The sequence below is a fragment of the Pelodiscus sinensis genome, chromosome 9 (genome assembly GCF_052426305.1).
Source record: "Pelodiscus sinensis isolate ZL-2025 chromosome 9, ASM5242630v1, whole genome shotgun sequence".
NCBI lineage: Eukaryota > Metazoa > Chordata > Testudines > Trionychidae > Pelodiscus > Pelodiscus sinensis.
Window position 1 is genome coordinate 5,694,799 of NC_143060.1, and position 16,563 is coordinate 5,711,361.

Genomic DNA, 16,563 nt, shown 5'->3' on the forward strand with positions numbered 1-16,563 from the left:
GGAATACATCATGCAAACTGCTGTACAGACACAAACATTCCTCCTTACCCCAGAAAGTTTACAATTTCATTTCAGACAAAATGCTTGCAAATATAACACGATACTTACGTGCAAGAAGAAAGCTGTGGGCAAAACTGGATAGTTCTCAGACGTTTACATGAGGTCCCTCTCCTTTCTCTCAAATCAGTGATAGGCAACCTACGCTAGTGAGTGGGCAGCATGAACGATCCTGCATCTCAGTGGACTGCAAGGTTGCCCTAATCAAAACTCTCTCCCGGAATAGGGTAGTTTTTCCAACTACCTAGAATTTGCAGGGTGTGCTGAATGAACAGTAGCAGCACTTGGATCGGATGCAGAGCACGTGCATGGTTCATAATCAATGCTATGTGCGATCAGCATGCACTAAGGATGTTAAGTATTGGGTGATTGACTAATCGAATAGTTGATCCATTTTGCATCAACTATTCTATTAGTCAATAGAGTGCCTCCACCTTTGAAATGTAGCAACAGCCCTACAACTCCCCCGCTGACCCCCGGCTCTGTGCGGCACTGCCGCTTTGAACACCTCTCTGACAGAGGCAGCAAAAGGGGGGAAGGGGGAGAAGCGACTAGTGACTATCCTATCGACTATCCAATAAGCATTTGCTTATCGGATAGTTGACTAGTCCTTCACATCCTTAGCATGCACCTCACTTCATGTGCTGTGACTTTGTGTCACTTTAGTAATACCGATGGGGGGAAAAAACATATGCAGAAGGAAAGCCAAAAGTATCTGACAACCCTGCACACGGGCAATGGGAAACTAAACATCTCAGAGACACACACAGAACCCTGATGGACTACATGCAGCCTGCAGGCTGTCCACCACTACCTTAAATAGAGAATGTCTGCAATCCACAGTCTTTGCGTGGAGATAAAGAATTGGTTTAGTATGATCTCTCAATATTTAGAATCGTTCCAGAAAGCCCTTTAGAACTTCTTCTTTAGAGGGCTCAGTGGTTTCTTTATAGTACGAGTAATGGTGCAGAAAATAGTGGTTTACATACTGGGGTAGTTAACTCAGGAGTAGTTATTGGCGTACACGCACTGTTCAGTTTCACTCCACTACCAAGGTCAAAGTCACATATTTTCACTGGAGACACCTGAAAATGGGAAGGGGAAAAGTTAGTTCCTGACTTCCATAATCTCTAACAAAATAATTACACAGGTATTGGTCCCTCTGGCATGAACATTTTCACTTTAAAAAGGTATTAAGAAAATAAGAGCACCTTTTCTGGAGATTCACATAATATATTTTCAGGCTTCAGATCCCTATGTGCAATGCCTAAAACAAATGAGAAGACACTGATGAAATGTGTGTTAGGGGCCTTAAAAGTTTTATTCCATTTTACCTTTCTTCATTAAAAAGCAAGTCTTATAGGCCCATTCTGAATCTAAGCTTTTTAATACCAGATCATCCAGCCTATGGCTCTTCATTGACAATAAATAGATAACTTGCAGTGTACATTTGGATGGCACTGTGTATGTCCCACCGTGTTTATTTTATGGAATTATGGTGTGCATGAAAGTCAGTAAAGTAAAGAGATCATTTGGAATTACACAGTACACACCAAAGTAATGATGAATTAAGTGGCTTATTGAAACCCATGAGCAATAAGAACTAGTTACATGTACACGCATGCATGATAGTTTACCCCATAGGTTTAGTATGGGCCACCTTTTTATAGCTTGCCAATACGAGATGAGATGATCCACATTCCGGAGACAAACTAGAGAGTTTACAAGGTGAAAATGTCATTCAGTTAATTGTTAACACCGCGTAACCTGCTTGGTGCCATGTAAGATGCAGGAGGATTTAATGTGAGTACACAGTCCAAGACAGACGACAGGAAGTATCCAGAAGCCCAGAAAAGGGAATAACTTGGAAGTTTGTTTATCTGATTGATAATTAATGTCGTGAGGGTATCACAGAACAAGTGAATCTTAAGAAGGAACCTGAAACACCCACCCATACAAACAGCATATGCTGGAGGTGGTTTATAGCACTGAAACACTTCATGCACTTAGACACTTTCCAGAAATTCTGCATCCAACGTTAAAACTTAAGGGCAGTTACAGCAAATGAACCGCCTGAAGTAAACCATTATTGAAATGCACAACTATCTCAGCAACACAATTTTTCAGAAGCGACTAAGTTTTGGCCTGCATGTTATTTACTATTTTGGAGTACAAGACAGTAAGGATAGGAGAAGAGTCAAAGTCTATTAGTTTAGCACATTAGGACATTTCCTGCAGTTTGAAACAAAAAAAGTTACATTTCTAACCAAAAGGATTTTTCAAAGAGTTAATACTGGTGCAACACATCTGTGTGTGGAAGAAGATTGTGACCAAGACGGTCTCAAGACAACACATGTGTGTTTTCTAATTAGTCTCTCAGTATTTATCCCCAGCTCCTACAATGTACTTCGCTGTTTTGTGTTAAGGTTTTATGGATAGCAGATTCTCATTTTCACTTTTGGGTCCATTATGTAACAAATTCACTTTATAATTGCTCCACAGTGCCTTGGAAGGAAAGCAGCTGCCTTTTAAATATTCATGCAGTGGTTTGTTAGTTAGCCATGGGGTTCCTTCCCAAGTGTAGCATGTGAGTGTTAGGGGAAACTATAATTCCCTTAAGTTTTAGTATATTACTAACTGGAAGATCAGTTGTCTTCCTGATAAGGAACATTTAAGTTGAGAAGTCACTTAGAGCATCAGCCACATGACAAAATGATGTGTGATAATGCTACTTTAATTTCCTGTTTTCTTTAGTATTGTGTGAGCCACTTAGTAATTATTTTAATACCACACAGTAGAGCCATAAAGTAAATAGGGAATCGAATGAAATATTACTGCAGGTGATTCTGCGATTATAGTTACACTGAACCGCACTCAAATTACAAAACTCAAACCAGGACAAATAAAAAGCAGAATCACTGTTTATGAAGCCATTTTGCAAAAGCTTCCTTTGTCTTTCCTTTCCAAAGGAAAGCAAATGATCGACAATTACCAGAGCAAGAAATTAGCTAAGTGGGGAACTAAGCTGTTTTGGATTTTACTAGTGACATTTCCCAAAATGAAGTACCTCAACATCAAATGAAAAACGCTTTACAAAGCCATTTACTTTTGCTAGACATGCTCACCTCTTCACACCTGGTCAAATGTGAGGAAAGCGGAACATACTGATATCAGTGGCACATCATGAACAGTAAATGCTATGCACAAGACCATAAACTTTATATAGACTAACACATGATTTTACTATAACCTTAATTTCTCTTTGTTTTCCCAAGATACTCCACCTGAACTTCCTGTTACTCAATTTACTCATCACTAAGTCATAACAGCATAACGCTGCTGTAAACTGTTATAATCTCATTAGAGTCTGTCCCACGGCATTTATACCTTTCAAATACTCACATATAGTTATCCTCACTTGAGTCATATTGCTAAGCTATGAAGATTAGCAATACATCTTTCTCCATAAATCAGTACCATCAGCTGATTAACCAGTTTAATCTTTTCTCTATATTCCTCTTCCTGTCTGACTTCTAATATTGAAGTGCACAGAGATGCACAATATTCTATATACTTTAAGTCTGCCATATTGTTGCTGCTCAACTGTTGAACATTCAACTAACAGATGAAAGACCATATTGTTATGAGTTTACATACTGTACCTGTACATGTGTATAAACACCTAAAAAGACTAAGAATTTATGAACTGGGCAGAACAGACCACAAATCCCACTAGATTCTTTATCTTTTATGGGTTTACTTAATCCAGCAAGGTGTTGAGAACTCTGGTCCCAAACCATCAAAACATTTAAGCACAGGAGTAGTTCTGGGACTTCAAAGATAAGCACATGCTTAAGCGCTTTGCTGAACTGGGGTCAGAATGCTCAATCTCTTGACAGACAGCATTTGCAATCCTGATTTGTAGGGTGGAACTTAGGCAGGAAGTAAATAGTTTTATACTGTCCATTGTAGACACAGAGATTTAAGGTCTGGTTACTTGCAATCTAATTCAGACACACTGGTGAAAGCACATTTCAATCAAGTAACTTACTTCAGATAGGCCCAAACAGCCAAATGGTAACTATTTTAATTGTGCCCATTGAATTCTGTGTCAATATATTAAAGCTATGCAAGCATATACAACCTATTCTAATTTAGGGCTTGAGAAATCCTGACCCCCCACAAATTGTAAAACGATAGGGACAAAGTTTTGCAGTGAGATAATTTGGCACAAAAAGATGCGCACATCCCTCTACTCCTGAACAAAGTTCTATTGAAATCAGCATGTTTTCAAGAAATCATGAGGATTCGTTGGCATGCAGCTACCTGGTATGGCTGGAGCCCTTAGGGTGGAGAACAGATCTTACTGTTAAAATCAGCTGCTGTAACTGAAAAGCTATTCTAGATAAATATTGTGAAAAGAATCCAGGTAAGACTGAAGGAGACTGTAAAAGGTAAAAGCAGTTATGTTCCAATAGTCATCACATGCTGGCTTAAGCAACAACAAAACAGATCTTTCAATATACATTTCTCTGACTGGTGATTTAATCTTCCAACAGGCAATACCCACTTAAACACAACTCTTACTAGAAAATGCCTGGGAAGATTAAGGAAATTTGATAAGACTAGGAAGATTAGTGAATTTAATAATATTTAATTCTGAATATTAATGGATTTATTCTGTCATTTGTTTGGCACATAGAGCCTTAAGTAGAAGCACATAGAAGAGATTTTTTTACCTTTTGTATGCAAAAAATCCAGAGCAGAGGCAATGTCTCTTACCACCCTACTGGCTTCCCGTTCATTAAAGTGCTTTCTCTTTTGTATGTGCGCTAGGATTGAACCTGTGAAAGTAGCAGTCAAACAGAAGAAAAGATTATTTGAAGCAGAGCTACTGAATGCAAATACTGTCAGTATCAAACACCAAAGACCCTGTGTACATTGGGATCGGAGATGCATTAGCTTCAACCTCTTTGTAACTAGCATAGGTCTAATCCCAGTGTAACCAATGCTAAAATTCAGAAGACTATTAGCAATTACTGAATTAACATGTGACATGGGTTTTGTAACATTATTAAATATGCAGTTTTCCATAAAAATATGAACCACCTAATAATAGAGTAGTCCTGTGACACCTTAGAGATTAATAAATATAGATATATATATATATAGCGCACCATGAGCTTTTGAGGACAAAAAAAAAAAAAAAAAAAGGAATTTTCTTCCTCCACTCTAGCTCATCTGAAGTGGGTTTTGCCCACAAAAGCTCATGAGACTATATATATTTATGTTAGTCTAAGATGCCACAGGACCACTCCTTGTTTTTAAAGTTACAGACTAACACAGATACCCCTCGGAGACTATTAATACAGATTGAGCCTCTCTAGTCTGGCACTCTTGGGACCTGACTGGTGCCAAACCAGAAAATTTGGCAAACCACAGGAGGTTAATATTGTCTAGCAGCATTACCAACACTTCCATTGCTTAGTGGGCTCTTAGAAGACATTTAGTGGCAAATTAGAACTAAACAATAGCACACAACAGAGCCAGGACTAGTGGCTGTAAAACTTTATGGGACTGAGGGAAACATGGCCGCACCCACGATAAGCAGACATTCAGCTAACTAAAATCATGCCGGACCATGGATGTTGCTGGCCCAAAGAATGCTGGATTAGAGAGGTTGAGCCTCGAGAAACAGCAGAATCCTTTATGTCCGATTATTCTTTGGACAGCTTGTTGATAACTAGCAAATAACTGAGGTTCCAAAGAGGATGGAGAGAGGCTGCTCTCAGTAGTGACGGATGGTAGAACAAGGAGCAATGGTCTCAAGTTACAGTGGGGGAGGTCTTGGTTGGATATTAGGAAAAACTATTTCACTAGGAGGGTGGTGATGTACTGGAATGGGTTCCCTAGGGAAGGGGTGGAATCTCTATCCCTACAGGTTTTTAAGTCTTGGCTTGACAAATAAGGACAAAACCCAAAGTAACAAACAGAAAGGCGATAAGTCGGCATACCTGATGCATACCTTTGCAAGAGTGAAAATTTAGTACATAGTAATGAACTGAAAGTGCACAAAAGATACCCACTTTCTACCAAATTGGAAGATATGCAAATATTCTGTGTGTGTAGAAGCCATAATGGCCTGGCTGTGAATTTCAAAAATGGATCTAACCAGATCCTAGCATCTGGGCTGCTGCCAAATGTTTGCTACAGCTTAGCGGGACTATACCTGACGTGGTACAGAATTACTCGGGTGTCGTCTAACTTTGTATAACTGTGCCTGACAAATGAATAAATTGTAGAACTTCCACTAAAGTTAAGGTGAGATACAGACACTTGGGCAGAATTTCTCCCTCTGTGCTTGGAATGCTGAACAAGACCTTTCAGACAACACTTCTGAATGTAGATCAGCTTTCGGACAATATTAGTGTCCCTTTAAAAAAGGATAAAGGCTTTTCCCTAAATAGGTTTAGATTTTCCTCCAACAAAATCTTTCAAGGCTTATAGTTAATGTTGCCCAATAGGAACAGTAAGTGGCACTAAAATTCCTTTTCTCCCCCTCCGTGTGATTGTTATATTTACCAGAAAGATCAGGCAGTGAGGACCAAGGACAAATTACCACCTGCTGATATGAAATCCTTGAGGCAGCTGATGTTCATACACTGAGCTACTCCTTCAGATCTATTATTTTGAGTTGGTAGATGCTGAGGCAGGAAACCTCACACACTATTACATAGAGGGTGATGTTCTCCCCCATGTTTAACTAGGCAGCTGTTGCCACCTATGCAGAGTGGCAACCCCTACAAGAAAGGGAAATGGTTGTTCAATGGTGAACACTGTCAAATCTAAGCCTGTGAAAATCTACTAGCCTAAGCCCCCCCAGCCTCTGGTGTGTGAGGGGAATGTGACAGGTGTATTTTCACAGAAAAAGCAAGACTTATTCTAGCTTGGAGAAAGGATAGAGACTCCTGGAGTGTTGGACTCCTCACAGGGCCTGAGGAAACCTACTCTTAGCACAGATTTCAATCATGTAGAAGTTCTACATTGCTGCTGGCAAGGGCTTCTAGTTTGTTAAGCATCACCCCTTAATAACCTACTGTCTTCACTGTAGAGCTGTTAGAAATGTCTTAAAAAAAAAAAGACATCCCCTTTGTCTTTTTCATCTCTGTGGAAAAGCTCATACAAGCTCTGCAGAATGTCTATGGTCCTTGTTATTTCAGGTACAAGAAACCCTTGCTATTCGCAGTAGATGTGCTCCTGGCACTACTGTGAATGCCAAAATTCAAGAATACTGGGGAGCCGTGGCTCCTAGCCCCTGCAGTGAGCTCCCACAGAACTTACCATGGGGATCCAGAGCCACGGTGAGTTCCTCCCGCCTCCCAGCCAGGACAAGAAACCCCAGCAATTCCGTGGAACTGCAAATAGTGATTCCGTGAATCTCGAGGATCTCCTGTATTAGTTTAATTCAGCAGATTACAGAAAGATTCATAAAAATGCCAGCAATGGTGAATCCACCATAACTGCTTGTTGAATTGTTTCAATACTTAATTGTCCTCAAGTTAAACATTATCACCTTATTTCCAGTCTAAATTGGTTGAGTTTCCAATTCCAGCCACTGGATCTTGTTACATCTTTCTCTGCTAGACCGAAGAGTCGATTTTTAAATATTTGTTTTCTAGGTAGGTCCTTTTAGACTGTTAAGTCACTCCCTTAATGTTCCCTTTGCTCTCCTTGAGTTATTCTCAAAGTGCAGTCCAGTGCAGATGGTCCACAGCTCAAGCTCAGCCTCCCCCCACTGTCGATACTGTTGACAAAGCTTCTGTCGATAAAGAGCGTCTAGACTACATCCAGTTCTGTAGACAAAGCAAGCCACTTTGTTGACATGACAGTGTAGACACAAAGGTCAGTGTAGATGCAATAACGCTTTCTGTCGACAAAAGGCATTATTCCTCACAGAATGAGGTTTACAGCCATCGACAAAACTGCTGAGTTCTGTCGACGTTATGTCACAGGTATAGTTTTGTCAACAAAACCCTGTAGTCTAGACACACCCTAAATTCAATCTTGCCATTCAAGTGAGTTATTCATGCAAATTAATCACAGCAAGCTAGATTTTAAACATAAGTAATTTAGACATTTTTGTTTAAAAGCTCTGGGGTAAAAAGATTAGCAGTAGCTGTGAGTCTGTAGTGTACAGACTGGAGCAAAAAGGAGGCAGGACTCCTCTTTAACCAATTAGCACAATCATAGTAAAGCATGCCTGCAAGAGGAAAGCACTAGCTATGCAAACCTCTGGCTAACTGCACAGCCACGTAGCTTGGGCTAGAGACGTACACAAATATATTTGCAAAGTGATGTGACAGCTGAATATAACCTTGCATATAAACCAAATTAGAGTTAGATATGCCAGACACGCTGCTGAGGACAAAACCAATATCTGATGGAGTGTAGTAGGGATGTAAAAATGCAGTCAAAAGGGAACCATATAACTGCTAAAAATCATAACTGTTACACAGGCCGAGGACTCTGCAGTACAAAGCTCAAAAACTTTATGCTGCAGGGCCCACAGCAAAGCCTTCCTGGGAGTGGCATCAAGGCTGCTGCCAGCCCCACTCCCGGGGAACCTTCGCTGTGGGCTCTGCAGCCGGCTCCCAGGGAGCCAGTGTGTAAACTGTGGCGAGGAGGGGCGGGCGGGCCTGCCCTGGACCGGGGCTACTCCAGCGGGCAGTTAACCTCTTACATTTCTAGTACAAAGTATTGCATATCAGGCAGTAGAAATTAGAATTTCAATGCCAACTCACATTATTTCAAGCGTGCTTCGACAATACTAGTTTAAATACAGACATAACACTTACTCAAATTGACAGATCAGGTCTCAACCTCAGTTTGGGATGTCAGCTGAAGACAACAGCTCCTCTTACTCACAAGTAAACCCACACAACCCCCCAACTGATCCAGAAGCTATAGAAACGGACCTTTTATTTCATGCTGATAAATAAAATGGGTTACAAGTGATTTGGGAAGAGCTTGGGAGGAGAGAGGGATACACAAGGGATATTCATGCTTTGAAAGCATGAACTTAATGTAAGTCTGCCCCCATCTTCTGTTTGAGACACTTCATTTAAATTCACTCATATGGGAAAACTGCAATTCAGTTTTCTTTTGCAGACACAATTCAACATCAAAGAGTTTTGGGGCATTATCAAATTGCATTTTAAAAGGATAAGGAAGCATGTTACTTTTTGAAATGTGTCATTACTTTTGATGTTACAAGTTTTCCCTTGAATCTAGTACAGGAAATTAGTTGCGACCCCCCCCCTCCCCATCCTGACAACTAATTTTTAAAGTGCGTAAGGGGCCGAAAACCCCCGACTTACATCCTTGGCCCACATTTACGACAGCGCATGGCGCCTATTGTCAATGAGGTTCAAGTTACGACACCTGACTTGCGACGCTTCCCTGGGAAGCGAATACAGGAATTGCCTGTATTTTGCTAAAGAAAAACTATGGTTGAACACTGTCTCCAGTCAAACATTACCTTTGCCTTTCTAGCAGCTACAAAAAGTTTATTCCCTTGTGAGGTGGTTAAAACATCCTCCTTACTAATCCATCAGTCTCCATGTTGCTAAAAACCAATGACTAACCATGCTTAATTAGTCAAGCCCTCAAAACAGTCATAAGCAAGCTGTTATAATTCAGTGTCATCAGCTAGAAGCAAGGTATTATTTGCAACAGTTCCCCATCGCTTTCCAGAAAAAAAGTCAATGAACATCAACACAATATTATTAGGAGGAAAAATGCTGCCACAGAGTGTGCTGTGTCAAAGTGACCACATGACATACTGATGTCTTGATCTGCTAAGATCATGCAAAACAAAGTTCGTTCTTTTCTTCCTCTTTCCATATAGGCACTATTTGACTTGACAATTATATTCCAAAGCTTCCAGAATAGCGAAGTTAAAAGGTTCATTATGTAACTATAAAACAGATTTGCAAATGTATAACCAGCTCCATCAATATGCACCTTATCCTGCATTTAAAATAAATCTTTCATCCTGTTTTGATGAGATCTCTTTAAAACTGAGGCAATTACAGCTTGAGCTAACTCTTAAAAATGCACAAACATGATGTACAGTACCTCCTCGCAATTTCTCAAAGACAAGGTAATACCTAGTGTCATCTTCAAAAAATTCTATTAACTCCAAAATGTTCCTTAAAGAGAAAAAAAAAGTGTGTTAAACAGATTTTTATATATGCTAAAAATATGAACCACAAGTAGCAGCCAAAAATGAAAGCACTAATTGGGAAAAAGGTTATTCTGTAGCCAGTGGTATTTTAAAAAAAATTGTACGTTCACCTTATATGGGTCAGATTCCAACAATTTCATTTCACATGCCTGAAACATTAAGCAATCTCCTAGTCAGGGTTATAAAGAGACCAGCTGAATGGTAATAGAGGAAAATAACCTGTAATAGTTTGCAGTTAATAATTTGGAACAGTGGGTCTTTCCTGAAGGTAAAAATAATTACTCTTCATTCTTCTCCCTTGTAAGTCACAGCATGGAACTTAACACTGCTTGAAGAGACAGCAACATCTGTCTGATAGACTTTGGGCTCAGCGGGATAACCAACAGCTCAAAATTTAGCATTGCTTATTTAGGCTGAATTAATTGTGGCAGAAAGTATAAAAATTCTTTGCTGTCTTAAGAATTACAACATGTAATATCAATCTGCATTCACACTAAATATGAATTTCATATTTGGAAGACTGTCATGAAAGTTATCACTTGTGTACTGGATGCACATGCACTGTATTAGGTGCTTATCAGAAATGGAAACACAACATGTCTCAAAGAATCTAATTAGTTTACCAGTTGGTTTAGAAATGGCCTTTCAAAAGCAATTGTAACACCAGGCAACAGGGAAAAGATGTGTAATGAGTTGGCTATTTTTTCAATTGCCTTTGATAACTCAACATTATCTCCATTCCTGCAGTATTTCCACCTACTACAGTGGAACTATAATCCTGCTGCAGAACAAACAACAAAGAACACTGCAAATACTGAGATAATGATATACAAGGTCATTTAAGAGCAGGACTTTTGAAAAATTATTGGAATTAAAGCCATTTAACATTCAAGCATATTACCTCTAAGCTAATCTGGACGCTAATAAGAGTTTTGAAACAACAAATTACATTTTAACATTTTCTTACATTTTTAGGTAAAATGTATAAGTAGTCAAATGAGTTACACACCCAAAACACTAAGGAAAAAATGCACTGTCCCTCTCTACACCACTAGCTCTTAGAGATACCTGCTAAACACAAAAATAAGCAATACTTACTTGTTACCCTGACATTGATACAATGTTTCTACTTCACGAAAAACACGACTTCGACTGTGCCCAGTATTCTTCTCAATTATCTATTAAGAGAATTCGAATCTATATTTAAAAATGGCTGTGACCTACATGTACAGTTCTGGTTTTGGATGTAGAGATCCTTGGTTTAAATTCTAGTCATGCTCTGTCCCAGGGAAACAACCATGGCTTCTCTAAAAGTGTTAGTCACAGCACTTAATGTAATACTGAAAGGTATTCAAACACTACAGTAATGAAGGCAATCTAAGGACTGGAAGAGAAGAAAAAATAGACATTCAAAACCCAGTTACCACAAGTTTTTTCCTATACATTTGAATTGTGTATGTCCGGAAAGGGAAATCCTTTTGAGATTTCACAAGAATTTTATGGCATGACTTAAATCTAGCAATCAGAAAAGAAGAGTTGGTTATTACAAGCATCAGCAGTTTTCACATCATTGCAAAATGAGAGTTGGTTAGCTAATGCAATAACTTTGTCAAGAGTGGTGTGTTCACAGGTCTTGGCAAGTATGTGCCAATACCAGGTAGTTGCAACACAGTTTTGCACTTCAGGCACTGCTGGGGGGGGGGGGGGGGAAAGAGGGTGAAACAAAAGGGAGAGGACTGGAAAAACAAAGGCGTTGCAAAAAGGTTGTAATTAAATGATAGATGCATGGGAAGGAAGCTTGTGATGTAGCTGCAAGATATATTACTGGCTATATAAAATATGATAATTCACCTATAAGACAGTATCACAGGCAAGATATGTACTGTACCTTAATGTAGTTTACTCGTAAAACTGTTATGCTCTACCCTCAGTTTTCAAATTCAAAGATCTTTCAGCTAGATTTTTAGAGGTCTCAAAACAGCTTCCAATTTTTGTATCTCCAATATTGTGCCACGAGTGAGGTAGGGTTTAAACACAACCAAGTAGTGAGATATCTAGATGTTATCATTTACACTTGCACTTAATTGCTGGCTCAAAACTACAGGCACGAAAGAAATTTGTTTCTAAAAGCTGGATGCAAATACTCCATAATCCCAGGGTTGGTGCCACTGAAGAGCTTGTTGCATCATAGCATTTACCTTTATCAAGGTATTTCCTATATTTAGGATGGGAAACAACAATAAACGTAGTATTGTTTTCTGTACACTGAACTGCTCTGTCAAAAATCTCATAGCTATTTAATAAAATACCCCAGACTACTGTCCAATTAGGAAGAAGCACAGTGGCAAATCACAAGGTATGAAAACAAGTTGAACAAAAAAAGCTTCCGATGGACCTTCTCCTCTACTTTTAGAAATGAACACAACAGCTGTTCGAATTCCATTCCAAATAGGATGGGAAAAAGGCAGTGGAGTCCAACCATTATATGAGATATTATTTTGCATGAGCTCTGTTCACTGCTAAAATATTTCAGTTCGTTTCAGAGAGCATGGTACGCAACATTTATCAATGATACTTAGCACTGGAACCGAAGCTGGGGAACCCCCAGTATTCCTTGCTTAATTTTTCCAGGTACTCTCACACTGATTCAATGTGGGGAATAAGACAGGAAGACAAAAATGAAGGCACTCAGTCCTTGGATACTATACTTACTTTTACTGCATATTCTTGCCCATTTTGCAGACTAACAGCACCTTGAACCTTGGCATATGCACCCTCACCAAGAAGCTCAGCAGTCAACTTGTACAAGTCTGCCAGAGAAATCCAGCACAAAGCTAACATTAGCAGGAGTGAAACTGCAATCCTATTAGCATTAGGAAGTGTTTCTACCTCAGTTAATGTTGGACTCATCTAGTTTCCTATATCCTCAGTATTTACCCAATTAGGGATTTAAAAATTAGTAAGCCAGCCCTCAGTTTTCCATGAGGAAAATGTTTCACCATTTCTTAATCAGAACATGCTCTAGATCAGCAGCAGGCAAATACAGGCCCACAAGCCAGAACCAATTCACCAGAATTAGCCCCAGCAGGCTTCCACCACTGTATTTACTAGGGATATTAGAGTATAACCATTTAACTGATAAGCATCAGCTTATCGGTTAATCGTATCTGCTACACTCAGCCTGCTCCCAGGGAGGTGGCTTCGCTGCAGCAGGCAAGTGAAATCTCCGCAGGAGCTAGACCAGCAGAGGCTACTGGCCCTGCTCCCAGTGAGACTTTGCCAAGGGTTCTGTAACCTACAGCTAAGCTTTAGACTGCAGAGCCCATAGTGCAGGAAACTGTAATCCCTGCGATTTTTAGCAGTTACACAGTTATCCCATTGCACAATTTTTTACATCCCCAGTATGTACCTGTGCCTCCACAGGCAGCGGCGATTAGGGATGTAAAAAGTATAAAAATAGAAACCGTGTAACCAATCCAAATTCTATCGGTTACACATTTTACTTGGGGATTTAGGAAGGGAAAGGTACTGGAGGGCTCCCAGCTGCCAGCCCCATGGGCTCTTGGCTCCACCAACCCCTGCAGTTCCCAATGGCTGGGAATGGCAATCCATGGCCAACAAAAGCTGCAATTGCCAGTACCTGTGTGGACACAGATAAATACAGTGGTATTTACAGTGGCTGCCAGTTAGAGGCTAACTCTGGCAAACTGTTGCCATTTCACTGCCTCCTCCGATCTAGATTATCAAATCAACAGAGGGCATATGCCACCCATGAAAATAAATAATCCTAAAGTTTAAATATTAAAACTAAAATTGTATTTAGCATAACTACTAGTTTTTTCCCCCACTTAGTGCTATTTTCCACAGAGGTTTTATTATTATTATTATTATTATTACTGATTCATTCAGTTACACTGAGCTGTTCTAACATGGTTTACATTCACAGGCATTTGTTTACTTAATAGTAAATATTTGTGCTCAGATACTCTCAAAAACAAACACCTGTTTGTTCTGCACCCTGCTTACTCTAAAAAGTAATTTATAAAAAGTAATTTACAACAGAAATACAAAGAGCTCACTTTAAGGAATAAAGGCACTGAAGAGGAGAGTAATGAGTGATGAAGAAATAAAAGATGAAGTAGTATTAGTTTTCACTACACTGGCAAAAAGAAATTGTTTTGTTTGGAAAACTGAAAGGAGCCAAGAAGATTCAGACCGAATAAAATCAGAGCTGCACTACATCAACACTAACCTTCAAACTTCCCTGGGAGATGATGTGTGGCTCTGGTCCTCCTTTTCTTCTTTTTCTTTTTCCCATTATCTACTATGGGGAGAGGCTGACTACTGACCATCTCTGTGAGACAGAACAAAGGCAACTTAAACAAACGTACCGTATGTTAGTTGTAAATAAATGTGGGTTGCACATGTGCTCTTAAAATATCCAAAACGTTCACTGCTTTTCTTCTTTTGTATAGATGGACATCTCCTCCTCCCGCCTCCCCCCAATCAGAAGAAAGCTTAAAAAAAAAAAAAAAAAACACCACAATTTGGATACTAAAGTAGTGCTGGTTTGATAAATAAGAAATGTGCACAAAGAGAAATACGAACAATTAGCATGCATATACTGTGAAAGTAGATCCTGTTCCTGAAACCATGGTGTATACTAAGTTGGCCCTGCAGCAATACTGCTCAGTCTGCTACAGGCCACTTGCATGCTTCTAACAAAGAGCTGGGACAGGAGAGCATAGTCTCAGACTAAGGGGAAAAATGGAGAAAGGTAGACTAGACTGTAAACTAGACAATTAGCATACCAAATCAGACCTCTGGTCCATCTCAGCTCTGATAGTAGACATGCTTCACAGAAATGTGCAAACCATCACAACTATACAATAACCTGTCAGTAAGGGATATTTCTTTCTAAACCCAGATCAGTGGTTTGCTTATGCCATGAAACACTTGTGTTCATATCATTTATACATTTTATTTATACATTTTATTCTCATGTTGTGCAATTGTGAATTTTATCCTGACTGTGTACAGTCCTCATTACCATCTTATTATGCCCTTATTTTGACTCAACCGCTGTCATTCACTACCATTTTCCATTGTATATATTTTTTTCTATTTCATTACACATCCTCTTGCCCTTGCATTATGAGAACAGCTAACTAGAAGCATCAGATTTCCCTTTTTTTATGCCACTTATTATTTCATGTATTTGTATCATGTCCTTTTTCATTAGCTCTCTCTTTCAATGGGCCATCTTTTCACTGTCTCTGCGTGCATAAGCTTTTCCATGCCTCCAATCATGCCTACACATGCTAGCTAAAAATCAGTGTTCAAAACCATTACGTGCTGTTTTGCCACAACCTTGGCAACCATTTTTCAGAATTCTTGTAGACAGAATTTCTAAAAAAATGAAATGCAAAATAATTCACTATTTTACTTTTTTAAAAGTTAAGTTGACAATATCCCCATAATGTCTACTCTGTTTCCTATTGTCATTATGCTCAGAATTATACTTTCCACAGGATAGGTGTGATACAACAATATGCAACATGATTTTTAAGACTGCAATTTCTAATGAAACACCCAATAAACAACACATATCTTTATTCATTTTTAAATAATCATTTTTCTGCTCTCCAGTGACATTTGTAAAGCTCTTTTCACAATAAGAGAAGCTATGCAAATGATGAATAAGAGACTACACAAGTGCTGTTGAAGTCACAGGATGAAATACAAAGAAAAACATTTTTCCTGCCAACACCTTTCAGCAACAGTAATTATGAAAGTCACTTATAACTACCATATGCTATATACAAAATTCAGACAAACGTGATTTGGAAACTGATGAAAAAAAGTCAGTTTAATGCCACTCATTGAAATAATTAAAGCACCATTTAGAGTGACAATCATCTTCCCATCTCTGTGCTAAAAAAAGCTCATCTTCAAATCAATACTCCTTTACATATACCCCAATGAGACAAAAACCTAAGCTTCAGAGAGATGCTTTCGCATACCAGAAAGTGAACTAGTCATTTAAGTATAAGCTGAATTAGGGAGAAGTTGACACTTGTAATTTGTGTTCTGTATTGAATTTGTATACAAACAGGGACACTAGATTTGATAATTAGCTTTTTATTTTGCCTGTGATACGATAAGGATACTTCTGTATGACAACATCTAGTTTCCTTTTCCACCGAAACAACTTTAAGAAATCAGGAAGCTCAGTGAAGTTTGGTGCTCATTAGTCTTTG

The 16,563-nt window shown here is 39.1% G+C and overlaps 1 protein-coding gene across 2 annotated transcripts in view; it reads right to left on the bottom strand.

The window, feature by feature from the left end:
* Positions 1-16,563, bottom strand: part of MKNK1 (MAPK interacting serine/threonine kinase 1) — a 41,511-nt gene that overhangs the window by 9,931 nt on the left and 15,017 nt on the right. For both annotated transcript variants that reach the window (XM_075935915.2, XM_075935913.2), the window contains 7 exons: positions 14,556-14,657; positions 13,016-13,113; positions 11,402-11,481; positions 10,195-10,268; positions 4,797-4,901; positions 1,269-1,324; positions 1,047-1,142 (listed from right to left, as the gene is read on the bottom strand). In XM_075935915.2, the coding sequence (XP_075792030.1) occupies positions 1,047-1,142; positions 1,269-1,324; positions 4,797-4,901; positions 10,195-10,268; positions 11,402-11,481; positions 13,016-13,113; positions 14,556-14,655 (609 nt within the window). In that variant the 5' untranslated portion in view covers positions 14,656-14,657. The remainder of the gene's footprint in view (positions 1-1,046; positions 1,143-1,268; positions 1,325-4,796; positions 4,902-10,194; positions 10,269-11,401; positions 11,482-13,015; positions 13,114-14,555; positions 14,658-16,563) is intronic.